The sequence below is a fragment of the Ovis aries genome, chromosome 5, assembly GCF_016772045.2.
Source record: "Ovis aries strain OAR_USU_Benz2616 breed Rambouillet chromosome 5, ARS-UI_Ramb_v3.0, whole genome shotgun sequence".
Taxonomy (NCBI): Eukaryota; Metazoa; Chordata; class Mammalia; order Artiodactyla; family Bovidae; genus Ovis; species Ovis aries.
In genome coordinates this window covers 4,420,174-4,445,624 of record NC_056058.1, presented here as the reverse complement: position 1 = coordinate 4,445,624, position 25,451 = coordinate 4,420,174, and the positions used below count along the sequence as shown (strand labels likewise).

The 25,451-nt window shown below is 52.2% G+C and overlaps 3 protein-coding genes and 1 long non-coding RNA gene across 13 annotated transcripts; 3 read left to right on the top strand and 1 right to left on the bottom strand.

The window, feature by feature from the left end:
* Positions 1–2,127: 2,127 nt before the first annotated feature.
* LOC114114983 (uncharacterized) lies at positions 2,128–9,907 on the bottom strand. Its single transcript, XR_003589506.3, has 2 exons — positions 9,191–9,907; positions 2,128–6,335 (listed from the first exon to the last, which is right to left on the bottom strand). It is a non-coding gene; the product is annotated as an uncharacterized LOC114114983 (long non-coding RNA).
* A 198-nt stretch (positions 9,908–10,105) lies between these two features.
* Positions 10,106–17,570, top strand: KXD1 (KxDL motif containing 1). 4 transcript variants are annotated; one of them, XM_027969395.2, is made up of 5 exons: positions 10,106–10,141; positions 12,678–12,799; positions 13,804–13,956; positions 15,741–15,787; positions 16,582–17,570. In XM_027969395.2, exons 2-5 carry the CDS (start codon positions 12,699–12,701, stop codon positions 16,809–16,811), a joined length of 531 nt encoding a protein of 176 aa, XP_027825196.1. In that variant the 5' UTR covers positions 10,106–10,141; positions 12,678–12,698; the 3' UTR covers positions 16,812–17,570. The 4 variants fall into 4 exon arrangements, with proteins under 4 accessions (XP_027825196.1, XP_027825197.1, XP_042105541.1 ...); XM_027969396.2 differs by having other exon boundaries at positions 12,548–12,799; XM_042249607.1 differs by having other exon boundaries at positions 10,106–10,176.
* Positions 17,571–18,794: 1,224 nt separating this feature from the next.
* On the top strand, positions 18,795–21,197 carry UBA52 (ubiquitin A-52 residue ribosomal protein fusion product 1). Of its 4 annotated transcripts, none has more exons than XM_012177581.3 (5): positions 18,795–18,824; positions 19,733–19,846; positions 20,137–20,223; positions 20,816–20,918; positions 21,000–21,197. In XM_012177581.3, exons 2-5 carry the CDS (start codon positions 19,744–19,746, stop codon positions 21,091–21,093), a joined length of 387 nt encoding a protein of 128 aa, XP_012032971.1. In that variant the 5' UTR covers positions 18,795–18,824; positions 19,733–19,743; the 3' UTR covers positions 21,094–21,197.
* Positions 21,198–22,759: 1,562 nt separating this feature from the next.
* REX1BD (required for excision 1-B domain containing) lies at positions 22,760–25,387 on the top strand. Of its 4 annotated transcripts, none has more exons than XM_042249605.1 (6): positions 22,760–22,865; positions 22,960–23,042; positions 23,336–23,540; positions 23,768–23,881; positions 24,451–24,530; positions 25,167–25,387. In XM_042249605.1, the coding sequence occupies exons 1-6, from the start codon at positions 22,764–22,766 to the stop codon at positions 25,237–25,239; spliced, it is 657 nt and encodes a 218-aa protein (XP_042105539.1). In that variant the 5' UTR covers positions 22,760–22,763; the 3' UTR covers positions 25,240–25,387. The 4 variants fall into 4 exon arrangements, with proteins under 4 accessions (XP_042105539.1, XP_042105540.1, XP_027825194.2 ...); XM_042249606.1 differs by having other exon boundaries at positions 25,148–25,387; XM_027969393.2 differs by lacking the exon at positions 23,768–23,881.
* Positions 25,388–25,451: the final 64 nt, after the last annotated feature.

Here is a 25,451-nt window from a genome sequence, read left to right as displayed (position 1 = left end):
CATGCTTTCACACCATCCTGTCTTTGTTCCTGTGATCCCTTCAGCCCTGGATGATTGTCAGCACCCAGAAAACTCCTAATCCTACCTCAAAACTCCATCCAAGGAACTTCCCAGGTGGGCCAGTGGCTAAGACTCCACATTCTGAACACAGGGGGCCTGGGTTCAACCCCCGGTTGAGGAACTAAATCCCACATGCCACAACTAAGAGTTTGCACGCCCGCAACTAAGATTCTACATGCTGCATCTAAGATTTTGCATGCTGCACCGAAGATTGAAGAGTCCATGCACTGCAGCTAAGACCTGGCAGAGCTGCTCTGGCCACCAGGCTGTCTATGGGACACAGCAGTGAGCGCACGCTTGGAGGCAGGGCTCACCATCTTGGACCACCAGCGTCCCCCACATGGGCCCCTGCATCTGGAGAACCTGCATACTGACCTCCCCAACCCCCAAGATCTATGCCACAAAGATGCCTGGAAATGGGCTTTTTGAGACGCCAGCTAGGAAATTAGGGGAAGATTCCTGAAGAGTCTGCCTCCTTTTTGTTCTTATTCTGAACAAAATGTGCACATTAAAGCTGCTATTTCTTTCTTTCTTTTTTTAATATTTATTTGGCTCTGCTGGGTCTTAGTTGCAGCATGCAGAATCTAGTTCTCTGACCAGGGATCTAACCCAGACCCCCTGCATTGGGAGCACAGAGTCTTAGCCACAGAACCACAGGGAAGTCCCAAAGCTGCCATTTCTTAAAAACAAAGAAACAAACAAAAAACTCCATTCAGATGTACCTGCTTCCTGCCCTTGAAAATTCATACCCAATTCTTCAGGTTCCTCCAGCTTTGAGTCTCCTCCCTCTAGCCAAGCATTGTTTCCTGGAGGGCTGGGAGTGTCTGTGTTGGACTCTGCTTCACTATCCAAGGCTAGGCAGGGACTGAGTATTTTCTGGATCCTCAGAATATAGGCCAAACCCTGAAAGGGTGGCTAGAGTTTACTGAATAATTTTTTAAATTGTTGGTTGAACTATGCATAAGAATCCTCACCAGCATTAACTTTTCAATGAATGAAGGCAGGAGAGCCTGGGAGTAATAATACAGTTTACCCACAGATAACCCTCAGTTTATCAAGGGCTTACAATGGGCCAAGTGTTATAAAGAATTAATCTTGAAGGATTCATGAGGTTAAGCCACTTGCTGAAGGACAGTCAGCTAGGATGTGACAGCTGGAATTTTAACTCTGATATGTCCGGTTCTAGGGCTCTCAAAGTCTTCCCTGTGCCCAAGGGCATGTGTGTATCTCTCAAGCTCTTAGCAACCATAAGAGACAGATGCTGTGTTACTCAGACTCACATTTAACAAATTGATACCCAGAAAAATTAGACATGTAATACAGAGCATACACATGATAAGACCTCAGCAACTAAGCATACTTGCTAACACTTAATCTAGGACTTCCCTGGTGGCTCAGAGTAAAGAATCCACCTGCCAATGCAGGACACATGGGTTTGATCCCTGGGTTGAGAAGATCCCCTGGAGAAGGAAAGGGCAACTCACTCTAGTATCCTTGCCTGGGAAATTCCAGGACAGAGGGGCTTGGTGGGCTACAATCCGTGGGGGTCACAAAAGAGTCAGACACCATTTAGTGACTAAACAACACTTATCTAGCAGTTTCTATTTGCTCTACTTTGTTTATGTGTTTAACTTGAGTTATCTAACTTAAGAATGCATCCTATCTCAGTATAAATCATGATTTTTGGTATAGACACAAGGGGACAGATAATAGAACTAAAAATAGATGGGTGTATGCAAGGGTTTTAGACATAAATGTTTTTCCTAACTCTGACTGATGAGAGAGTTTCTAAGCAATAATACCTGGGTAGCAGTGAGCACACCCAGCGCCTAGATCTTGGTGTCTAAATACCATTCTCCAAGAAAAGGAACCAGGCTCCTTGGAGAAAAGACTGATAGCAGGGATATTCCGAAGTAAGCACAGAAAATCTTGTGGTGCCAAAAGTAAGGAATTACTCACAGAAACACTGAAACATATTAAAAGGACACAGGAGCTAACTTAAAGGGGAAGCAAAATAAATAATATAGAAATTAATTATAAGGCACAGAATAACTACTCATGACTTCATGGTGATATAAATACTTGAATAAATAATTCAGAAGAATAGACAGCACTTGTTTACAATAGAATTACATTAAAAGGCACCTTTATGCAAACAACCATAGTAATAATTATTGCTGCCAGGAGCGATGGATCAGTGCTAAAACTAAAAGGCAAAAAATATGTTAAAAACTAAACAACAAAAAACAGAACTAAAAAGGTCTAATATGGTCTCTTAAGTATCCCCCCATAGGATGCTTATTAATTGCAAAAAATAGTTACTTGACAGTTGAGAAACAAGAAGATACTGCCTTAAGTAAATAATTGAAGTCAACATCACCAACAGCGAGACAGAGCAACATCCCAGTGCCTCCTGATACAGGATGCATTGAGAAGGATGCTATGTCACTTTTGTGGGGTTCTTGCCCAAATGGCTCAACTTCAGTCTAATCATGAGAAAATATTAAAGAAGTCCATAATCATAGGTATTCCAACAAAACCAGTGGCTCTTTAGTTCTTCCCTTTCTGCGATAAGGGTGGTGTCATCTGCATATCTGAAGTTATTGATGTTTCTTCTGGCAATATTGATTCCATCTTGTGCTTCATCCAGCCCAGCATTTTACATATGTATTCTGCATATAAGTTAAATAAGCAGAGTAACAATCTACAGCCTTGACATACACCTTTACCGATTTGGAGCCAGTCTGTTGTTCCATGTCTGGTTCTAACTGTTGCTTCTTGACCTGAATACAGGTTTCTTAGGAGGCAGATAAGGTGGTCTGGTATTCCCATCTCTAAGAGTTTTCCACAGTTTATTGTGATCCACACAGTCAAAGGCTTTAGTGTAGTTGATGAAGCAGAAGTAGATGCTTTTCTGGAATTCTCTTGCTTTTTCTATGATCCAGCGGATGTAGGCAATTTGATCTTTGGTTCCTCTGCCTTTTCTAAAACCAGCTTGAACATCTGGAAGTTCTCGGGTCACGTACTGTTGAAGCCTGGCTTGGAGAATTTTGAGCATTACTTTGCTAGCATATGAGATGAGTGCAATTGTGCAGTAGTTTGAGCATTCTTTGGCATTGCCTTTCTTTGGGATTGGAATGAAAACTGAGCTTTTCCAGCCCTATGGCCACTGCTGAATATTCCAAATTTGCTGGCATATTAAGTGCAGTACTTTCACAGCATCATCTTTTAGGATTTGAAATAGCTCAGCTGGAATTCCATCACCCTCATGAGCTTTGTTCGCAGTGATGCTTCCTAAGGCCCACTTGACTTAGCACTCCAGGATGTCTGGCTCTAGGTGAATGATCACACCATCGTGGTTATCTGGGTCATTAAGATCTTTTTTTTTGTATAGTTCTGTGTATTCTTGCCACCTCCTCTTAATATCTTCTGCTTCTGTTAGGTCCATACCATTTATGTCCTTTATTGTGCCCATCTTTGCATGAAATGTTCCCTTGGTATCTCTAATTTTCTCGACAAGATCTCTAGTTTTTCCCATTCTATTGTTTTCCTCTATTTCTTTGCATTGATCGCTGAGGAAGGCTTTCTTATCTCTTCTTGCTAATCTTTGGAACTCTGCATTTATCTGGGTATATCTTTCCTCTTCTACTTTGCCTTTTGCTTCTCTTCTTTTCTCAGCTATTTGTGAGGCCTCCTCAGACAACCACTTTGCCTTTTTGCATTTCTTCTTCTTGGGGATGGTTTTGATCACCACCTCCTGTACAATGTCACGAACCTCCACCCATCATTCTTCAGGCACAAGACTTAGAGACTACAAAATGGCCTGGGTTTCCTAAGAAGGAAGCTAAGATAATTCTTTGATAGAAAAGATTACATTATTCCTACAAATTTCCCCTCTTTTATGATACATTTTTACTCTTTCAAATTCAGTTAGCATGAGATGGCTCTCATGTTCTGATGTGTCTAATAGTAAGAGATTGTTCTGATAGGGCTTCTGCAGGCTGTTTAGTAAGGGCAGTTTCTGTTGATCTTAACAGAAGACCTCTAATACAAGGGATTATACAATATCCTATGAGGGCCATTCCTTCAAATACAGTGATTAGGGAGGTCAGGACAGAGATCACTATTATACCTTTCCATTTGCCCTCCCCCCACCCCCAACCACTGTTCCATCAGACTGGAGAAAGGGTCATTTTCCCTGAGTTTTTCACCAACTCATTAGCCAAGGTGGTCAGACCTTGCAGGGCTCTTGTTATTGTGCCATCAGGGGTGGTGTTGTTGGGTATGAAAGTACAACGCTGACCTCCTATCATAGCACATACTCCCCCGTTTTCTGCCAGGATCATGTCTAAGGCAGTCGCTTCTCCCAGGTGGTCATCTTACTGGTTGAGTCTAATTGTTCTGCTAGCCCCTTGACAGTGTCTCTAGTATAGTTGACAAAACTCTGCTGGTTATAATAAATCTGGTTTATCCAATCCACATTTTTGCTGATGGTGGACCACTAGAATAACATTGATTCAAATTCTGATATCTGGTTTCTAGCCTTGAATTCATTAGGGGCACCCCTGGGAACTCTAATTGAGTCAATGTAAACACGTGTATCAAATGACCCACCACGGCTGGTGACATCTCTCTTGCTTCTATGTCTGGTTTGTACAGGGGTTGAGTCGGGGGGTAGAAATGCCAGAGTGAAAGGGACAGCCAATTGAACTAAAGCGCAAGTTCCAGTCCAGTCAGCCGAAGAATCCCAAGCAGTGATTCTCCACAGTACCACCAGACCTCCATCCGGGCCAAAGACAATGCGGATGGATTGCTGCCTCAAAAGACTCTGCACCCAGATACATTCCCCGGGAATAATTGCTCCCCCACAGAGAGAGGCACGAGGTGTAATTAGCGTCATGGAATGGGGGTCTGACAGTCTTTGGGGGCCTATTGGAACCTTTCAGTCGGGAACAACAGTGACAAGGTCCTGCAGGATTTATTGCCCCAAGCTGTACTGTCCTGAAGGAGGGATATCGTGCATCCCACACCCATAGGGTCTGAAGTCCATTCAAGTGGGAATAGTACCACCTGGGCTTCCGGCTTACCTGCCACGAAAGCGTAACAACCGCTCTTGTTTAAAGCTTGGACAGAGTATTTAATCCATTCCAACCAGGCATTTGTTTTCCCATATCCAGCCTCGATCTCTACGGTTTGGAGGAAATCCTTCACCTCTACCATGGCGACCTTGGTAGGGTCATTGGGAGCTGGGGGTTGAATTGGTTCAGAAGCTTTGCGTCTGTGGCACTAATTAGGAGGTAATTTTTAACAAGTTTAATAGCTAATCTTTGCAGTGGATCTCCCAGATACATCTGCCCCTAGTCCATACCAGGGCTTCCCTTCTGGCTCAGACAGTAAAGAATCTGCCTGCAATCCTGGGGTCGGGAAGATCCCCTGGAGGAGGGCATAGCAACCCACTCCAGTATTCTTGCCTGGAGAATCCCCATGGACAGAGGAGCCTGGTAGGCTATAGTCCATGGGGTTGCAAAGAGTCAAACAGGACTGAGCAACTAAGCACAGCACAGTCCATACCAATGCTCAAGAGATGGACTGGTTTTCCCTGGTTTTATCATTAATAGGAGTGGGCTATGTTGTAGATTCCCACAATCATCTCCGGGTACCCCCCCTTGTCAGGGATAACCTATCTTTTAGTTCCGCTAGGGTGGGAGCTGCTTTATGTGGCTCAGCCGTGTAACCCCCATACTGGGTAATCCACCATACTTTGGCCCAACTAGAGCAGGGGAGTTGGTGTGGATCATTTCCTGACATGCCCCATACTGGTTCAGGACAAAGGTACTTATGTTCTATAGATAGCTGTGTAAGTTATCACAAGGTAAGACCTGGCAAGCATCAGTTTTCACAGTTAGGGGATCCCTGCTCGTGGTCACACTAATAATTAAGTTGACCAGGTAAGGGCTGCCCCCAACAATCTGCATCTTGGTATACAGGATGACCAAGACGAGTATCAAAGTCTTTTCAAAGTCAGCTGTGTAGGATTGGGATGTTGGACCATGGATCATTGTTCCTCTTGATTAGGGGATTCAGTCCCTTTGACTTGCATGTAATGAGTCCAACATTTCTCTGCTGTGTGAACAGCTGTTTCAGTCGTGAGCAGCATCTGGTAAGGTCCTTCCCAGGGTGGTTCAAGTTTGTCTTCCTTCCAGGTCTTTATCAGGATATGGTTACCAGGCTGAAGAAGATGCACCAGAAATCCAAGGGGTGGGTCCTGACGCAACCTGAGAGAAGACAGAGTAGAGGAGAGGCCAAGTATATAGTTTCTCAGAAATTGGTCTTTAGTTTCCATGGAAACTCTTCTCAGAATCAGAACTGCCCCTTGTAGGGATACTCGATGATCCCCGTATGAGATGCTGTACGCGTTACCATATTTGGGTCAAACTGAAGCTGAAACTCCAATACTGCCACCTGATGCGCAGAACTGACTCCGTGGAAAAGACCCCGCTGCTGGAAAAGACTGAAGGCGGGAGAAGGGGATGACAGAGGACAAGATGGTTGGATGGCATCACCGACTCAATGGACATGAGTTTGAGTAAGCTCCGGGAGTTGGTGATGGACAGGGAAGCCTGGCGTGATGCAGACCATGGCGTCACAAAGAGGCGGACACGACTGAGCGACTGTACTGAACTGATGCCTAGTTTAGTCATTAGGACTAAATTAGTTCCCACCTTGGCCACAAAGAGGAATTCTGTCTGAGTCTGCCTAGTCTTATACTTAAGTCTCTTTAAAGACAGGAACATTGAAACCTTCCCCTTTTACTCCAGAGACTAACAAATGCTCATCAGACAGAGGTCGGTAAGGAGGGTGACATGTCAGAGAGGAACGTGCCACTCCAGAGTCGATCAGGAGGGCGACCTCCTCTTTCTCAGGTCCTACCTCTAAATTTATCAAGAGCTGTCAGTAGGATCCTTCAGTGTAAAAGAGCTCCTGACCGCCCCCATTCCTCATCAAAGGTCATGAGAGGTATCACTTTTTCTTTTTCCCTTGGCTGAGGACAAAGGCATCCCTCTTGAAATGTCCCTCCTTCCCACATCTGTACCACTTGATTCCCCCTTTTCCCCTTAACAGCCCCTGGATTCCCCTTCCATTCAATCTTCCTAGAGGTGGTCTTTGTTTTCATTCCTGGGGCCACCTCTTCCCTGAGTGGCCTGTCCTATGGTGCTAAGCATAATCTTAGTTTGCTGTTTCCGTTTTTCTTCATCCCTCCGTACATATACCTTCTGGGCTTCTCTTAATAATTCTTCTAAACGTTTATCTTTCCAACTGTCTAATCTCTGGAATTTCTTAGACATATATGGCCAACGATTGGTTACAAAACGAATGTTAACATACATTGGCCAAGAGGATCATCTAAATTCGATCCAGGGTATTTTCTTATTTGGCTTTTCAACCTATTCGGCTGCCCCTTCATCTTTTCCTTGCTGTATGTCAAAGGACTTGTAATGTTTTGGAATCAGGGAACTCTCTGATCCCTTTTATAATTAGGTCCCTGAGATCTCTCGTATGACCCTATGTTCAGGACTGTTATTATTTCATTGTGGCTCTTGGTTAGGAATTTTTACTTCAGCTGCTAAGACATTTGGGCCAGCTAAGTGTTCCCTTGCCCAAGCGGCCATCACTGCTGTCCAAATCATTGATCTTTCCTCTCTGGAAAACAGAATGCCTAAAATAGATATAAGCTCAGCCCACTTGAAAATTTGAGGGCCTAAAAATTGATCTAACTGGTTTGCGACCCCAGGGGGATTCTCTAATAAGGGCTTCAGTTCTTTCTTCAATTCTCAAACCTCAGAGCTGGTAAGGGGGGAGGTGTTCACAAATCTAATTCCCCTTCCTCCTAGGGGACCCTCTTGGAGGGGTTAGAAGCCCTAAGTTTCCTCTCTTTCAGGAGGGAAGGGTAAATTTTGAATGTCCCTTTTACATTGTTCTATGTCCTTCCTCAACTGAGGAAAGGAGGGATACAGTGCTGGAGAGGGCACCGAGGCTATGGTGACCAGCTTGAGTTCTCTCTCTACTGTTCTTATTTCCTCTTCTGCGGCAGTTTAGGCTATTCCTGGGGCAGTTAAGGCTGTAGGCCTCCTGAGTTATAAGGAGGAGGCAAATAGTCAGAGGATGCCACTTACTATTTTCCTTCTCCTTGTCTTTGCCTAGTTCCATCTTTAAGGGGAACAGAACCACCAGCCCCTTTCTCCAACAAAGAGCATAATCTATTTCTTCCTGGGCAACTGGACTCTTGTCATTAACATACCTTACAAGCAATTGGCAGATCTAGTCTTCATCAGACCCGAACGTAGGCCAAAATACTGATGGTTTCAATATAGGTTCTTGAGTCCAAAAGAAACAGCAATACTTTATCATCTGTTGTTTCTTTTTCCCTTTCATCCTAGGACTATCTCCCCAGTATTGGAGCATGCGTCCTAGGGGACTGTCTGGGGGAATCTCGTTGTTGGTCTTTCTCCCCTAGGAATCCTTCCTGCCTAAAGAAAATCCTTATTACCCATCCCTACTGTCTGATTGTGTGCTCTTGACTAGAGCCTCAACCCCCCTTTTCTTTCTTCGGAGGTTTCTTGCACTCTTCCCGAGTCATTTCGACTGCCTCTGGCCGTTTCCCTCAAGAGAGAATTATCCCAGAAGAGAGGATATTTCTGCTCTTAGCTTCTTAGCTACTGGCAGGTCGGTATAAGCCCCGGATTAGGTCGGAAAAGACTGCCTTATGCCATATGAAATCAACAAAGATATTAACGGAACTATGGATCAGGACTCCACACTCGCTTCCACACACAGGTCCCATGCACACAAGACAGCCTGCGGGATGACCCGGCCACCAAGGAAATAGTTTGTCACCTCTTGTGACGTTTCTTAGGGCTTTCCAGGTGGCGCTGGTGGTAAAGAACCCACATGCCAATGTAGGAGACAGAAGAGACTCCGGTTGGATCCCTGGAGGGCATACCAACGCACCCCAGTATCCTTCCCTGGAGAATCCCCATGGACAGAGGAGTCTGGAGGGCTACACAGTCCATAAGTTCGCACAGAGTCGGACACGACTGAAGTGACTTAGCACGCACGTGACGTTTCTTACCTTGGTCCCTGCACGGAGTAACCTGGTCGCCAATGTGCCTGCCTGGGCCCCTCCCCTGCGTTGTTGATGGACTTCCGACCCGGAGTCCGCTGTCAACCCAAGGGGTAGCAGATTTCCCCTCCCTGGAGGCCACCATAACGAGATAGTGGGACGCATCTCCTGGGGTGGGGACGAACGTTCTTTCGACCCCTCCAGGTGACATGGATCCCAGACGAGCCCCTAAATTGCTGGAAATGTCTTCCGCCGGCGCCGCGCGCTCCGAAAATGGATTGGCAAGGCAAAGTTTACTTTTGCAGAAAGATGCACAACCAACAAGTGTGACCGGCGAGCACACTGAGTGGGAAGCCCGCTCTGTTTAGTGTGGTTTCACAAGCTAGCACGATTGGCAAATTCAAGGGAAGGGCGAGAACAGTGAAGCAGCTAGGTGGGGGAGGGGTCGCCATGTGCAGTTTGTTTACACGAACTTGAAGTGAAAGTGAAGTCGCTCAGTCGTGTCCGACTATTTGCGACCCCATGGACTGTAGCCTACAACGCTGCTCCGTCCATGGGATTTTCCAGGCAAGAGTACTGGAGTGGGTTTCCATTTCCTTCTCCAACGCGACCTTGGAGACTACAAAAAGGCATGATTTTCCTAAGAAGGACGCTGATTATATCCTTTTATTGAAAAGGTTACACTACTCCTACGTCCCTTCCGGGTTCTGGGCTGCCGAGAAGTTCAGCTTACGCAAACTACGGCGACGCGAGAGGGACTGTTTGATTGGTTATTTGTTGCGACGAGCCCGCAAATAGAAGCTACATGTAAGCCCCACCCCTTCCTGCCACGCCTCCACTCACGCTAGTCGGCCCTGGGCACGTCGCCGCCACGCGCGCGCTCGCACGCAGGGTGCGTGGTGACGTTACTGCGACGCGGGCGCCATCCCGGAAGCGCGAGCAAGGCCGCCAGATGTGCAGGTGCTGCTGCCACCGACGCCCGGGCCGAGTTCTGGGTGGGGCTGGGGACGCAGGGGCCTCTGGGGATCCAGGCCGGGTTGGGCGCGGTTCCCCGGCTGTCGGGGGGTGGGGCGCGCCGCTGGCAACATCTGGGCACCCCTCCTGCGCACAGGCCTCAGATTCCCCGTCTGGCGCTGTGGGCAGGATTCGGATCCGGGGCGCGAGAGTTGGGGCCACTTGTATTCAGGCTGCGCCTTGTCACCAAAACCGGGCGTTGGCCTGCTTGGGCCTCAGTTTCCCGGTTTCACAAGGGCGGGGCATGAGGGGATTGGGGTTTTGCTGAGCTTGGGCAGTCCATTTAAATTCTGCTAAAAGACCTGGGTGGAGTAGCGGCCCCTCCCCGCCCTGGTGTGTGACCTTGGGCAATGGAGCCCACCCCTGTGTTGCCCTAGGAGGTGGTAGTTTCTGCCTTGTAGGGGGAATTGGGGATTAAATGAAGTGCTATACAAGTGTTTGTTCTTATTCTTGGAAGCACTGGGGAGGCCATCCTTAGATTTCTTCACGCTGCCCTCAGAGAAGCTCGCTGCCCAGAACCCAGCGCCTCTTATCACTGTTGGTTTCAGTCTCACAAACAGCATTGTGAGATTCAAATTCTTTGTTATTCCTACTTTGTGGGTGACAGATGAGGTGGGCAGATGACAGGAGGTGAGATGACTTGTCCAAGGTCACACAGCCTCCCTCTCTGTGTGTTTTTCCCATAAATATATTTGGAGCAGGACCAGAGCCTATGCTGGGTTATTTCCACCCTGTATATAGGCCAGACCAGCAGTTGGGGAAGGCTTCCTCCACGAGGCATCTGGTGGGAGAGTGTGCCTTGAATCCCTCAGCCCTCACATCTGGGAGCCAGAGACAGGAAAGAGCCCTGCTTCAAAGCAGAACCATTTTCCACAGGTCCAAATGCTGTGCCTGCCAGGCTCTAGTTGCAGGCGTCCCACCACACAACTCTGTCCTTTGAGAGCCCAAGTGTCCCCTTTGTACATGATCTTCTTTGGAAATATGGAGGGTGTTGGTGTCCATACCTGGCACGGAGTAGGAGCTCAGTAAGCATGGTGATTGGCGGTGGAGGGTGAGGGGAGGGGGGCCAGTTATATTTCATCGGGTGTGACAGTTTATCTCTGGAAGGCACATGGGGGGTGCAAACCAATAGCCAGATTCAGCACAAAGAGAAATGTACTCTTGGCCTCTATGGGATAAATACTAGTTGCTGACATTTGTAAATGAGGTGATTTCACAGGGACAAGAAATCCATGTTTCGGTTTTTTCTTTTTTTTCTGGAAAGAATCAGAAGTCTGGCAGGAATCAGGAACTGTAAGAAGCAGCTGTCCTGTCAGAGGTAGATACTGAACATGCAAGTCACACATTTGTGGATCCTGTGGGCCGTGGGCATTTGAGTTGTGGCCCATGGTTACTGGTTGTGTGTCAATGGCCCAGCCTCAGTCTCTGAGCATCGTTTTCCTCATGCATAAATAAGGATGATAACAGTTGCTGGTGTTTGAAATTGGTGTCTTGTTTAGCATAGAGTAGATGTTCAATAAAGAGGAGGGTAGACGTGGGCTCTGAAAGCCCTTCCTGATCCTGTGTGTGAATCTTAACCAGTTGCAAGTGGGCTTTTCTGTTGGCCATTAAATGTGCAGACCCCAGAGCCAAGCTATGTCAGGATTCTGGGTTTTTCCTGAATCTCCTTAGGAGGGTCAGTGCTGAAGCCGTGGCCCCTCCTGCCCTAGCAGGGTCTCGGAAGTCCCCACCTGCTGGGATGTAATTTGTGTGCCAGAGAAGTTGGGAGCTGCAGAGCCATCTAGGTTGCTGAGGCTCACTCCTGGCTTTAAGTTGCTAATAGAAGTCTAGCTTCAGAGCCGAGTTTGAAAGTTTCTGTTTTGCTCTCACCAAATTAAATTCTGGCAATCCTTTGCTGTGAGCTGGGTTCTGGGCTTGGCTCTGGAGAAAGCAGCAAGCCAGAAAGACATGCCTTTGTTCTGCTGCAGCTGACATTGTGGGGGTGACTGGCAAATGGGTTACCTGATAACTAAAATAATTTCAGGAAGAGACCATTTAAAAAGGTGAAGTGATGAGAGTGACCAGAGTGGGGGTAGTCGTCAAAGAGTCTCTTGGGAGAGAAGGCATTGAGGGGGTGATGATTTGAGGGGACAGCCATGTATATTCTCCCAGTGGGGACAGCAGGTACAAAGGCAGGGGCATGTGGGAGGAGGGTGGCAGGTCTATGCAAGAGGAAGTTGCCTGTGACTTTGGGCGCATGGGAGTTTGGGGTGTGGAGGTAGAAGGGGTGATGGGATTCTGATGTGCTTGGGTACAAGTTGTAAATATGAGCTCCAGTGATTCTCAAAACACTCCTCCCTCCTGAATTTCTAGGATGACAAAGCTGAGGCTCAGGTGGCATGACCCACTTCTGTGGTTTGCGGGGTTCCCAGACGCTCTTATCCATCCCACCTCCCCCACTTCCTGATGCAGACGGAAAATTCTTTCTTCCTGCCTGTTTCAGGCAGCGGAGGAGGAGGAAGAGATGGACCCCCCGGACTCGGCCTCGAGGGTCTTCTGTAGCCGCATCCTGAGCATGGTGAATGCGGACGATGTCAGCGCCATCATCCTGGCCCAGAAGAACATGTAAGTGAGGCCAAGGGCCCTGGGGCCCCGGCGTGGGAAGGAATCCACTTGCTGGCCAACATTCTTGCCCTGCCCGCCTCTACCCTGGTCCCACACTGGTGATAAAATGAAGGAAATGAGCAAATCTTCTGGCTGGCTCCAAAGTAAATTCCTTCCTGGCCTGGAGGCGAGGCCTTGGCACAGGAAGCGGGGCTCTGGGACAGTTTTGCAGCTGTGGACAGTTTGGCGGGGGCCGCAGCAGCTCCTGTCCTGAGGCCTGGAGTGGGGAGACTTGGGTTGGGGGGAGGATAAGGAAGGGGCTGTGGGATTTAAGGGAGCCATGGCTCACTTCCTGTTGGGCGCCTGTCTCAGAGCCAAGGCTGTCTCTTCAGTGCATGCGGGGTCACTTGGAAAGGCTGGGAATGCCCTTTGCCCTCTTTGGGGCTTGGCACTGTAGCCACCACCACTTCCCCCTAATTCCAGCATGCTCTCTGACACAATCTTGGGGTGGAATCAGTCTCCCGGGGCTTTATTTTTGTGTCTTTAAGCTAAAAGTTCTTCACTCCATTTATGGCACAGCATGGACCTGATACCTTACCCTTCTCGTCCTGTGACAAGGGTGCTGGATCTGCCTGGGTCCCAGCAGCACCCATCTCCCTCCTGGGTCTTAAGATCAGATTCAGACCTGGCCCTGGGGGAACTCCCAGGCTGAGAGGATACAAAATCAGACTTGAACCTTCCTGGCCTCAGGGTATCAGGACTGGACCAGAGAAAGAACCAGGGGAAGCAGGAGAGCCAAAGAGTCTGCTTGAGGGAGAGGGTGAAGGCTACATGAGAAGGGCACCCTTGAGGAGGGTTTTGAAAGCTGAATAGGAGTTTGCTAGCGGTCTCAGACACCAGGCAGAGCTCCGCAGGACACGGGAATGATGTACACTGAGGCATGGAGCAGGAAAAGGCCTTGCAGGATCAGTTGGCAGGGCCCTGGAGGCTGAGCAGAGGAGTCAGTGCCCTTTTTCTGCTGCCAGGCTGGACCGCTTTGAGAAGACCAACGAGATGCTGCTCAACTTCAACAACCTGTCAAGTGCCCGCCTGCAGCAGATGAGCGAGCGCTTCCTGCACCACACAAGGACGCTGGTGGAGATGAAGCGGGACTTGGACAGCATCTTCCGCAGGATCAGGTGGGCGCTCCCCCTCCAGCCTCCGCCTCCGCCTCCCACTCCGTGCCTCGGGTTCCTCTTCTCTTCCACGAGGGCCGTCCTCTCCACGTAGCAGGGTGGGAGACTCAGCGCGTTTGTTTCGCAAGGCTTCACCGCACACTTAGTATTGGAGAAGGACTGAAAACCTTAGCGTTTCTGAACTTAAGTTTTATTTCTTTCGGAACATGCAACATAGCACCAGACCCATCATCCAAAAGGTAGGCCAGAGCAGACAGTGAAAGACTAGCCTCCTGTCCGCCTTGGCCTCCACCCAGGTCTTCTCTCAAGAGGAAAATGAGATTCCCCAGTTTTGTGGGTCCTTCTCGAGCCGGTTTCCACGAGGACAGGGAAGGATGATGTCCAATTCCCCAGCCACCCCCCCACCCCCACCCCAAGAGCTCACACCGCTGCTGCTGACAGCTGGAGCTCCTGGGCCTGGAACCAGCTACAGCGGCACTTCTGGCCAACTGTGCCGTTTCTGCTATTTCAGGAGCAGCCACGTCTGCTGGCAAAGTAGGTGCCACAGATTGAGGGCAACAGGTTAGAGCAAGCTCTATGCAGAAGTCACGCAACAGGCCAGATAGATGCTACATAAGAGGGCATGTTTTCTGGGGCCTCTCACCAGGCTGCCCACCCGTGTATGGTGTCGCAGGGATGGGGCTAGAGCAGGAACCCCGAAGGTTGACATGTAGCTGGATTACTCAGTGAAGGTGAAAGTGTTAGTCAGCAAATTGTGTTTGACTGTGCAACACCATGGACTATGGCCTGCCAGGCTGCTCTGTCCATGGAATTCTCCAGGCCAAAATACTGGAGTGGGTTGCCATTTCCTTCTCCAGGGAATCTTCCCGACCCAGGGATAGAACCTGAGTCTCCTGCATTGCAGGTAGAGTCTTTACCGTCTGAGCCACCAGGGAAAGCCCTGATGTCCCTCAGGAAGGAGCTAAGTGTGTCTGCCGAGGCAGGGACGCTGCAGCAGTGGTACTTTTGGGGGAGGATTTGGGGCACGGTGCTGGCTGACCAGAGTCAAGGGTAAGAGACTATTCTGAAGGCCCTTTTGTAACTCTTTGTAAACAGAATTGCATTGAAAAAAGTGGAAATCTCAGTTGCTCAGTCATGTCCGACTCTTTGCTACCATAGGGACTATAGCCCGCTAGGCTCCTGTCCATGGGATTTCCCAGGCAAGGATACTGGAGGAGGTAGCGATTCCCTTCTCCAGGGGATCTTCCCAACCCGGGTCTCCTGCATTGCACGCGGGTTCTTTACCATCTGAGTCACCAGGGAAGCCCAAAGAGAACTGCATTACTTCAGGTACAAAGAAAAAACCAGCAGTTAAAAAAGGGAAACAGGTGCGTCTCTGTGAACTTCAGTGTAACGAGTGCCGGTGTTTGGGGCGTGGACAGGCAGGCCCTCCTGGCCCCTATGCAGACATCCTCGCCCCAGGATGGAAAGACAGGCTGGGACAAGTCCCCAGAGGAATGGCTGTTGAGGTGAGGGGAAGGGGAGCTTCCTGGAAGGTGGTCCTGGTAGAAGAGGGTGAGACACACGGCATTACAGGTGGGGCCAGGCCCAGCGCTAAGGACGCGTGGGAGCTGGGCGATGGAAGCTGGGCGACACCAGGACAGTAGCTGCCGTCCATCATGGGGGTCAGAGGGCAGGCTGAGCGCCCAGTGCCCCCTCCAGCCTGGGAGCAGGGCGTGGCAAGCGGTGAGCAGGAGGGTCCTGGCCTGTACCGGGCTCAGCCCTGTGTGCCTTCCCTTCCCCCACAGGACACTGAAAGGGAAGCTGGCCAGACAGCACCCGGAGGCCTTCAGCCGTAAGTGTCACCCAGAACTCCTGCATCCCACTTCTGGGCTCTGCACCCTTTGATGTCAGTGCCCTCAGCCCAGGGCCGGCTTCTGGAATGTACCCCAAGGGCTGACACCAGGCCCAGGCCCTGGTGGGTTGTGGGTCCAGACAGACGTGGGCAGGGGTTTGGCCTGGTCTTCTTGGCAACCTGCAGAGCAGGTGTTGAGATCAGAATCTCCTCCTTCGGCGGTTGTAACAATGGGATATTGACAAGGATGACAGTCCTCAGCCCAGTGAGTGTCATGCACCCACTATGAGGCAGGCTGTTACCCGTAGCCACCTGTGAGGTGTGGGCTGTGCCCAGAGGGGCAGTGACTTGGCAGCGGAAGCCCAGCATCGTCCATGCTGAGCCTCACTTTACCCAGTCTGCTGAATGGGCCAACATCTCCCTACTGCAGGGCTGCTGAAACCACAGGCACAAAGGCAATGCCATCATCCCCCAGTTTATAGAGCAGGGAGCTGAGGCACAGGCAGGTGAGGGGCCAGGCCCAGGTGACACAGTCAAGAGGGCAGAGCCAGGCTCAGGCTCACCGCCCAGGGCCCATGTAGGCCAGACCCCGGAGAACCTGAGTCCTTACCTCACTTCACCTTGAAGAGAAGCCTCTCACTTGCCAAGGCCTCAGTTTCCTCCTCTGTAAAATGAACAAAGTCCTGTCGTGTGGGGTGGAGGTAGCTGTCAGGGGTCATGGGCCCAATTAATCCCTCATCACAGCACCTGATGATGACGGTAACTCAGCTAACTCTCGGGTCTTCTTCCCCCAGACATCCCAGAGGCATCTCTCTTGGAGGACGAAGATGAAGACCCCATTCCGCCTAGCACCACCACCACCATCGCCACCTCAGAACAGAGCACAGGCTCCTGTGACACCAGCCCCGACACCGTCTCACCCTCCCTCAGCCCTGGCTTCGAGGACCTGTCCCACGTCCGGCCTAGTTCCCCCGCCATCAACGGTCGCAGCCATACAGATGACGAGGAGATGCTGGGCGAGTAGCCCCGCTCCCAGGAGCTCCGAGGGGGGTCTCAGGGTGGCAGCAGCGTCATTCCCCAGATGTCTCAAGTGGCAGCGGAGAACCCTGCCTGGAGATACTCAGCTTTGCCACCCTAGTCTGTCATTTAGGGCTCGCCGAGGGGACAAGGCTCCCTCCCTCTAGGCTCCCTCCCTAGAATTCCTGGGGGTATTTCATTCCTGCTCCTTCGTCACTGAGAACATCTCTTCTGTAGATCCCTCTATCAGACTGGGGATGACCAGTCCACCTGGAGCTGGGCTGGGCACAGGGAGCTTTTCCAGAGTCAGGCCTTAGGTCTACTCTGAACAACACTCCAAGCTTCCCAGAGACCAGAGCCAGCTGCCCCCTGCCCCAGCCCCCTGGTCAGAACCCCCTCAAGACAGCCAAGCACCGTCACGTCCGAGTCCACCCAGCCCACCCCTGCGCCTACTGATTCTGGTCTTCTTGCCCCTTCCTCCAATGAAAGTACTGAATCCTTTCTCCAATCATTATCTCAAGGAGGTTTCTGAAACAGTTGTAGAAGGCTCAAGACAGAGATTAGCCATCCACTCAGCCCCAAGCCTGGTCGGGCCCTGTTTCTCTGACCAGAGGTGTAGACCTCTAGGGCCTAACAAGCCTCTCCTAGGGCCTTTGTGGAGCAAGCCGAGCAACCTTGGAGAACAAAGTGGAATATTTTTGTACCCGATGTTTACAGATGCTGTTGGGAAGTTATCAATAAAGAGACTCTGTTACTAAAAAGGGGAGGGTGCATCTAGCAGTGACTTCTTTCCATCCTTGGGCCCAGCATCCCAAATCAGGGACAGGTGCTGCGTGTGGGACAGGCTGGTTATGGATCGCCAGGCACCACCAGCCTAGAAAGAAATGTGGCTGCTTTGGGTGGGCGTCCCGAGTGGTGACAACCATAATGACCCCACTTCCTATCCCCACAGAGGCCTTCCCACTGCTCACATTTCCCTACTTCCTTGAATAATTTCTCTAAATCTCAGCCTCAAAGTGGGCTCCTCAGGGAGCTAGACGGGGTCCCATTCCCCATCAGACACTGTCACAGAGTCCCCTCATCTTTGAAGCACTTTCCATTGTTATTAAAGGTCTCTTCCCAGACCTCAGCGTGTCTGCATTTGCCTGGTCCATAGGGGGCGCCGGGAAGTGGTCAATGAAGTAAGGTACCCTGAGCAATGACTCCACTGTAAAGAAGCCCCCTACAGTGCAGACGGTTCGATCCCTGGGTCAGGAAGATCCCTTGGAGGAGAGCATGGCAATCCACTCCCCAGTATTCTTGCCTGGGAAATCCCATGGACAGAGGAGTCTGTAGTCTACAGGGACGAAGTCAGACACGACTGAAGCGATTTAGCACAGCACGCTGCCAAATCCACGGGTAACTTCGTCCTCACTTGTTCCTAGCGCCCAGCACTTTTTAACTTCTTCCGTCCCAGAAACAAGGCCTTGGGTCCCACCTCATTTCCTTGAGTGGAAGCACCAACCCCACCTGCTCTCCGTGCTCCTGTACGCACCCGCCCTGATACCCATTTATGCACAGCAGCCAGAGAGCCTCCAGTGGCTCCCAGGGGTCTAGCCCCCGCGCCGCCTCGCGCCTCGATCCCTGCGTCTTTGGACCTGCGGCTTAATACCTTTCCTTCAGCACAAAGGTCTCTCCTACTCTGTTTAAATATCTCCGGAGCACCCGCTATGTGCGGGCCGTCTTCCAGGAGGTTTGGAGACAGGGCAGAAACACCTGGAAACCTGCGGCACTCTTACTACGTGACCCGATGGGTGGGGCTCACATCCGGAAGCTAGCGGGCGGAGGTCCTACTCAGGCGCCGAGACTCCGTCCGCCGGCACCCACCATGGGGCCGGGGCGGGGTCGAGGGCGGGGCACGACGCGCGGCGCGGATTGTGACGCAAGCACGCAGCGTGCTCGGTGCGCAGACGCTTTCGACGGCGAATCGGCGGTTTCCGGTTCCGCCGCCCTCTTTCTCTTCACCCAGGCGGCCGAGCAGGTTGGTGGTGGAGGCCTTGCGGGTTGGCGGTGGGCCGGGTTGGTTTGTAGGGTGCGGGGGACTGTGGGGGCCCGGGGAACGGAGGCGGCGGCCTGGAATCCGTGTAGGCGGGCCAGGTTCTGCGGGAGGGCTTAGCAAGGCACGTTGGGCCGGGTTCCGGTCTCGAACTGGGCCTCGCGAGGGAAATCGGCATTTGGAAGCGGAGCTTGCCGTCTCCGCCGGCCCCAGCTATCTGAGGAGGCCTTGGGGGGAGAGCGTGTGTCCTTCGGGGATGATTCAATTTAATGCGGAGGGGTATTAACTGTAATTTTTTCTCGTGGTGGAAACTGCCAGTCCCCTCGAAAAGATGAAGCCCCTCAGCTGGGTTTTTATCGCCTTTTTCTAAGTCTGTAAAGAAAGTCTGGTAGTAGCAACTGTTTCCATAACTTGGAAAATGAAAACGATAACCTGTGTAAACACGTACCAGGCACGTGGTTAGCAGCTGTTATTTATGGACTGGATAAAACGCAGGAAGTGCGGTCTGAGCATTCGGGTGTAACCCAGAAGGAAGCCGGAGTTTTGGGTGTCTGAGCTTGATATTGAAGAGGAAAAGGGATTGTAGGGAGGAAAGTGTGCGTGTTGGGATGCTACTAAGATGAGATTCCCACCCAGGCTTCTGGAAGAGCCGGGGCTGGTGAGAGGAAGGGTGGGACCTCCAGATCACGCTTGGAGAAAATATGCTTGGCAGGGTGGTGCCCTAAAGTTGAAGGTGCAGGCTCAGAGGGGCAGAAGGAAACAGGCGCTGAGGTGGGCCTGCAGTTGAGGTCGAAGCATGCATGGGGCTGGCAGGGACTAAACCTGGTCAGCCTGTGAGCTGGGGCTGCTCAGACCTTTAGCGATCACCACTCCCCCCATCCCCCTCTCCCCAGCAGGCGCAGAGATGCAGATCTTTGTGAAGACCCTGACGGGCAAGACCATCACCCTTGAGGTCGAGCCCAGTGACACTATTGAAAATGTCAAAGCCAAAATCCAAGACAAGGAGGGTGAGTTGGGCTGAGTGTGAATGCTCCACCCAGTAGGAACCCCTCAGCCCTGAGTATCTGCTGTCCTGTGTGCAACAGGTGCTGGGCTTCAATAGATCTCAGCCATGCCAGTGTTCCCCAGTGTCATCTTGGGAAGGCAGCTTGCCCTCCCTACCTCAGTTTCCCTTTTGACAGATTGGGGTAATCCTGGCACAGTCTTGTGGTGGGGGTGGGCGGGGCACAGTGGCAGCTGCCAGCAGTGTGCTTGCAAGAGCCTCTGTAATGGAGTAATGGAGGGCCTCTCTCTTTAGGCATCCCACCTGACCAGCAGCGTCTGATCTTCGCGGGCAAACAGCTGGAGGATGGCCGCACTTTGTCAGACTACAATATCCAGAAAGGTACGGGGGTGGGGTGGCTAGACAGGGCCTCAGCACGAGGCCTAGGACCCAGGATGGAATGCTGACAGTCTGTCACCAGGAGGGAGCTGTACAAGAGGATGGTCCTTAAGGTGGGGATCAGATGGCGCTAGGGAGTATTGCTCTGTAAAGTGCTGTTTTCATCGCTGAAAAGCATCTCCATCAGTGTTTTCCAAATGGCCATGGTTTCTCATGTTCTTAGTCACTTTTCTTTTAAGGCCAATGTGCGTATTAATATATAAGTATTGTAAAGGAAACCACCACTTTTTCCCTAGCAAAATAAAAGGTTATCCTTGCATCTCTTAGAAATTGCCTTGCCTGTGGGGAAACTGAGATGGATACCACCATTGGTATATATTTATATCAGTCTCCAGTTTCGTGAGGAACTGGTGACATGACAAGGTGGAGGTTCTGTGGGGTGGCATGTCCCATCTGCACATAACCAAGGGATTCTGATGTAGCCCCATCATACTTGATGCTGTGGTCTGGAGGCCCCTGGAGGCTGCCCTCCACCCGTGGGACTGAGGTGGTGAGGCTAGGCTCCATCAGTGCCTCTGCCCTTCATTTCCTGTAGAGTCCACCCTGCACCTGGTGCTTCGTCTGCGAGGCGGCATCATTGAACCTTCCCTCCGCCAGCTGGCTCAGAAATACAACTGCGACAAGATGATCTGCCGCAAGTATGTGCTCCCGTGTGGGGGCGGGGGCTGCCCTGGGGGTGGTCCGGATGTGCCCTCAGCATCCCTGGTGTCCTTGCACAGGTGTTACGCCCGCCTGCACCCCCGTGCTGTCAACTGCCGCAAGAAGAAGTGCGGCCACACCAACAACCTGCGCCCCAAGAAGAAGGTCAAATAAAGCTCCTCCACCTGCTTCTCCTTTGCCCGCAGGGCGGCCTCCTGCCCAAGCCCCATGGTCCTGGGGCCTCAATAAAGTTTCCCTTTCGTTGACTGGAGCAGTAATTGGTGTCCCTGTGGCTGGTCTGTCCAGTGGGGGGTGACTGAGATGTGGACTTCTATGGGACTTCGTGTCACTCGGCTCTTCATAGCCCTTGGGGGTCCCGGGCCCTGAGCTCCAGTCGTCTTACCTGTAAATTGGACCATGGTCTCTGCCCTTCGCATCAGAAGCGGTCATAACCACAGCACAGGCAAGTCTCAGACCTGGCCCTAGTGAGCCCACCCATTTGGGTTTTATCATCTGGAATACGAACATAAAGACCTTCACCAAGTGACCGGTGGGGCCTGGTCAGGCACATTTAACAGCGCCTCGTGTCTGGGCCCTGGAGGTATTTGGGTGTGGGTGGATGGGTAGATAGGATGGAGCATCCCCGGTAGTGTAGTAACACCACCTCTCCATCTTGCCTGACCACTGGGCCTCCTGGGCTCCACCCAGGACTGATGTCTGTCCGGTGAGGGTTGCAGTGTCCTGGCAAGTCCATGTTTTCATTTGTCTGGGATGACTGGGGCTTGATGTAGGTGACAACTCAGGCCTAGACAGTGATGCCTGAGAATAGCTGGGACCTGGAGTGCCAGTTAAAGGCTGTCACTTCATGTCTCAGGTAGTTGAGTTTCATTTCTTGTTAGCTGCCCCTTCCTCCCTAAGGCCAGGCCACCATTTTCCTGGTCTGCCCACTCCTAGAGGAGGGAGGTTCTGAAGTTCAAATTAGGCAGTGTGTATCCAGCTCTCGGGCCTTTTCTTAATATGAAACACCACCCCCATCTCCGTGCCCTGCCCTGGACTCCCATCTCGGGCTTTTTTTCAGCTCACTTCAATCAGAGCTTCCCTGATAGCTCAGTTGGTAAAGAATCCACCTGCAATGCAGGAGACCCTGGTTTGATTTAGGTCGGGAAGATCCCCTGGAAAAGGAGTAGGCTACCCACTCCAGTATTCTTGGGCTTCCCTTGTCGCTCAGCTGGTAAAGAATCCTCCTGCAATGCTGGAGACCTGGGTTGGGAAGATCCCATGGAGAGTGGAAAGTGTACTCACTCCCATTCTGGCCTGGAGAATTCCATGGACAGTATAGCCCCATGGGGTCACAAAGAGTCAGAACTGAGTCACTTCCACTTTTTCCAACCAGTTCACATAGTGAATCTGCTGTAGGCTGGGTTCCGGCGACTTGAGCTTTCCAGTGTCAGAACCTGCATTCAGATCCCACTCCTGTCATAGCCTTGTGGCCTCTGATGAATATCACTCCCCAGATTTCTATTTGTGTGGGAATGGGATGTGAGGAAGTGAAGTCGGGTGTTGACACTTGTATAGAAACAAAGCCTTATTGTATATAGAACCTTATATTCAAGATCAAAAACTTTAAGAAGGCAAGCGCTGGATAGGAATAAACACGGGGTGGGGTGGGTAGAGGGTGTCAGACCTGAGAAGCCCTCCAGTATTCGCTTCCCATTGTTCCCGGGGGTTTCGTCCAGCTTAGCTGGCTGGTCACCAGAGGCTACGTTCCGAGGCCTCCCGGCCTGCAGGGGGCGCCAGACGCATCGGAGCAACCTGGTCCCGGGCCGGGCCAGAGCTGCGCAGTCATGATCACAGCGGAGGCCGCATCAGAGTCCGCTGTCCTTGCGGTGCCGGGTGATACAGCCGCCCCTGGAGTCTCAGAGCGCGAGGAGCTGGTGTGGCCCTGGGTGAGCTCGAGCCCGAGCGGGAATATGAGTGGGGCGGGCGGTGCAGGCCCGGGGACGCTAGCTTCATGCCCTAGCCATGCTCCCCGCTCCGTAGAAAGATGCCCCGATCCGGGCGCTGGTGCAGCGCATCCACCAGCTGCAAGCTGAGCGCGCGCAGGCCTTCCGCCGGCTGGAGGAGTGAGTGTGGGCGTATGGGAGGGGAGGGGTCCTAATGTTCGGCCCTCAGCCCACTCGGGTTGGGCGACCCTTGAGGGAGGAATTGGGTCCCCGCGCGCCACAGTGTCGGAGGTGGAGCCGGGTTTGCGGGGAGGCCAGATCGCTCCCTTCCTTATGCGCTGTGGTGCGCTCGTCTTCGGTTACCTTCCACACTCTGGGGTCGAGGGACACTTCTTGGGCGGCTTTCAGGCGGTCGATACGGGTGCAGGGCCTGAGAGCCGGGGCCGTAGCCTCAGGACCCCTACCTGCCGCAGAGGCCACCGCCAGTACCTGAGCAGCGGCCCGCTCTACGACTTCCCGCGCTACCGGAGCACGGTACACGAGGTGACCCAGGTCTTCGCCGCCGCCTCGAGAGAGGTGCTGGCGCTGGAGGCCGAGCTAGCCGGACCCCGAGCGCAGCCGCTGCTCGCGAGCCACGTGCGCAGCCTGCAGCAGCTGGAGGAGACGCGCCTGACCACGGTGAGGCCCCGCCCCACGGCCGTTTCCCCCGCGCCCACTCGACGGCTTGTGTCTCCCGGGGCTGGGCCCACGGTGCACCCCTTGGGGGAGGGGCCGCATTCTGTCCCTGCAAACCCCGCCCCTGGCTCCCCAGCACCCCCTCTACATGCCCCAGCTAAGTCGTCCATTAAGATTTCACTTGAGAGTCTCAGGCTTAGCCTCTCCTTTCTGCCCCCACTTTTATCCAGGACACGCCCGCTCCATCCCAGACCCCACCTCTACAGCGTTCCTGCCCCCTCTGGCTTGTCCCAGTGCCCCAGATCTGTTACTCAACCCTCGGATTGGGTGCCATGAAACTCCAGGTCAAGTCCCCTTTCTAGTAACCCTAGATCCCAGCCTAAGTTGTGGGCCTGTGACCCGGCCTACTCTGCCTTCACAGCCAATCCTGATCGAGATACAAGGCCATGTGAAGCCACGCCCATACCACACTGGGATTCCTGGGTCACCCTCTTTTAGAGACCCAACCCAAGTCGAGGTTTTTGGCCTACTTCCAAATTGGGATTATAACGCCCTGGCTGGTCTCTGAGACTAAGAGATTCCGCCTACTTTATACCCCCACCTGCACCACTCCTGTCCCCAATCCCTGGCTGGGATTTTACCCCTATTCCCCTTCCCCGCCTACATGAGGCCACACCCACACTGCGCCCTGACTCTAGGGCCCGCCCACTAGGCCCCCAGGAGCCCCTCTAACTCTAATCCTAGATTCCTTCAGCGTTAAAAGTACCGCTGCCCTTGAGACTCCTGCCTGCTTGCCCTCCTCCCCCTTGTTCTGCCTTTCTGGGTGCTTCAGTTTCCCCCCCTCCTATGCGGGAGGTCAGGGCACGGCCTCTGCCAACCGTGACGTCCTCCTCGCGGCCCGTTCCCCACCCAGGTGGCCCTGCTGCAGCTGATGGGGACACCGGAGCTGACTGGGCAGGAGGACAGCCTGCAGATGCACCAGCTGAAGATGAAGTGAGTGCTGCCTCCCAGTGGGCTGACCATGCTAGATTTGCATAGGCATCCTTGGGCACCCAGCCCCAACAGGCATGCCCCAGGGCTGGCAAGGTCAGACCGCCAACCCTCTGGACCTGCAGGAACCCTTTGGGTGTGCACACCAGAACCTTCACCTCGCGATCCTAGATGTACTACCCACCTTCCCCCAGTTCATACGCCCTGCTGTTTCACACCAGACTCGCTGTGTATTTTCAGGACACAGCTGCATACCGCACACCTGTCGATCCCACTCACATGGCTCGACTCGGAGCTTGGACATGGCTGCCCAGGCCCTACCAGGCACACACCTGCACATTCCCGCCTTTGGGCTCCCAGACACACACATGTGCACAGCCACTAGACATCTGCCACAGTCGCCCTGCACGCCTTCCTGATGGCACACACTCACCCTAGATGACCTTTCCTCCTGCCACTCTGCCCACAGGACCACCCCTTCTCCCAGGCACCTAAATGACCCTCCCACTGCTAGTGCTGCTTGGAGGTTTGGCGGGAGGCAGGAGGGCCTGGGGCTTGCGACAGCCCCCTTGGAGCTGCACTGTGGCGGCTAATTCACCCCATCTGGGTTTTATTTATAGTTCCCATCCACTCTTGTAGGGTAATTAAAACCATGGAAGCAATCAGTGAGGTTCTCCAGGACCTCAGGTTTGATGCGGAATCTGCCGAGTGATGGTGGCTCCGCAGGGACAAGAGAGATGGAGAATGGGGCATACGGCGCCCTGCCCTGCCCGCCAGCTGGCTGGGGTCACACCCCATCAGACCACTGACCCTGCTCGAGTTCACTTCACCTCTCATAATAAAGAGCCTAAAGAACCTTCTGTCTGCAGCTGCTCCACTATCTCTTGTGTCCTGGGGTGCTGGGGTGGGATCCCACAAAGTCAG

Bases quoted from the DNA above. Each gene is read 5' to 3' on its own strand.
- KXD1 (XM_027969395.2), top strand. From the start codon at position 12,699: ATGGACCCCCCGGACTCGGCCTCGAGGGTCTTCTGTAGCCGCATCCTG. The intron at 12,800-13,803 runs GTAAGTGAGGCC...TTCTGCTGCCAG, and splicing joins ATCCTGGCCCAGAAGAACAT to GCTGGACCGCTTTGAGAAGA. The intron at 15,788-16,581 runs GTAAGTGTCACC...TTCTTCCCCCAG, and splicing joins GCACCCGGAGGCCTTCAGCC to ACATCCCAGAGGCATCTCTC.
- UBA52 (XM_060415322.1), top strand. From the start codon at position 19,744: ATGCAGATCTTTGTGAAGACCCTGACGGGCAAGACCATCACCCTTGAG. The intron at 19,847-20,136 runs GTGAGTTGGGCT...CTCTCTCTTTAG, and splicing joins CAAAATCCAAGACAAGGAGG to GCATCCCACCTGACCAGCAG. The intron at 20,224-20,815 runs GTACGGGGGTGG...CATTTCCTGTAG, and splicing joins AGACTACAATATCCAGAAAG to AGTCCACCCTGCACCTGGTG.
- REX1BD (XM_042249605.1), top strand. From the start codon at position 22,764: ATGATCACAGCGGAGGCCGCATCAGAGTCCGCTGTCCTTGCGGTGCCG. The intron at 22,866-22,959 runs GTGAGCTCGAGC...CCCGCTCCGTAG, and splicing joins AGGAGCTGGTGTGGCCCTGG to AAAGATGCCCCGATCCGGGC. The intron at 23,541-23,767 runs GTGAGGCCCCGC...ACTTTTATCCAG, and splicing joins AGGAGACGCGCCTGACCACG to GACACGCCCGCTCCATCCCA.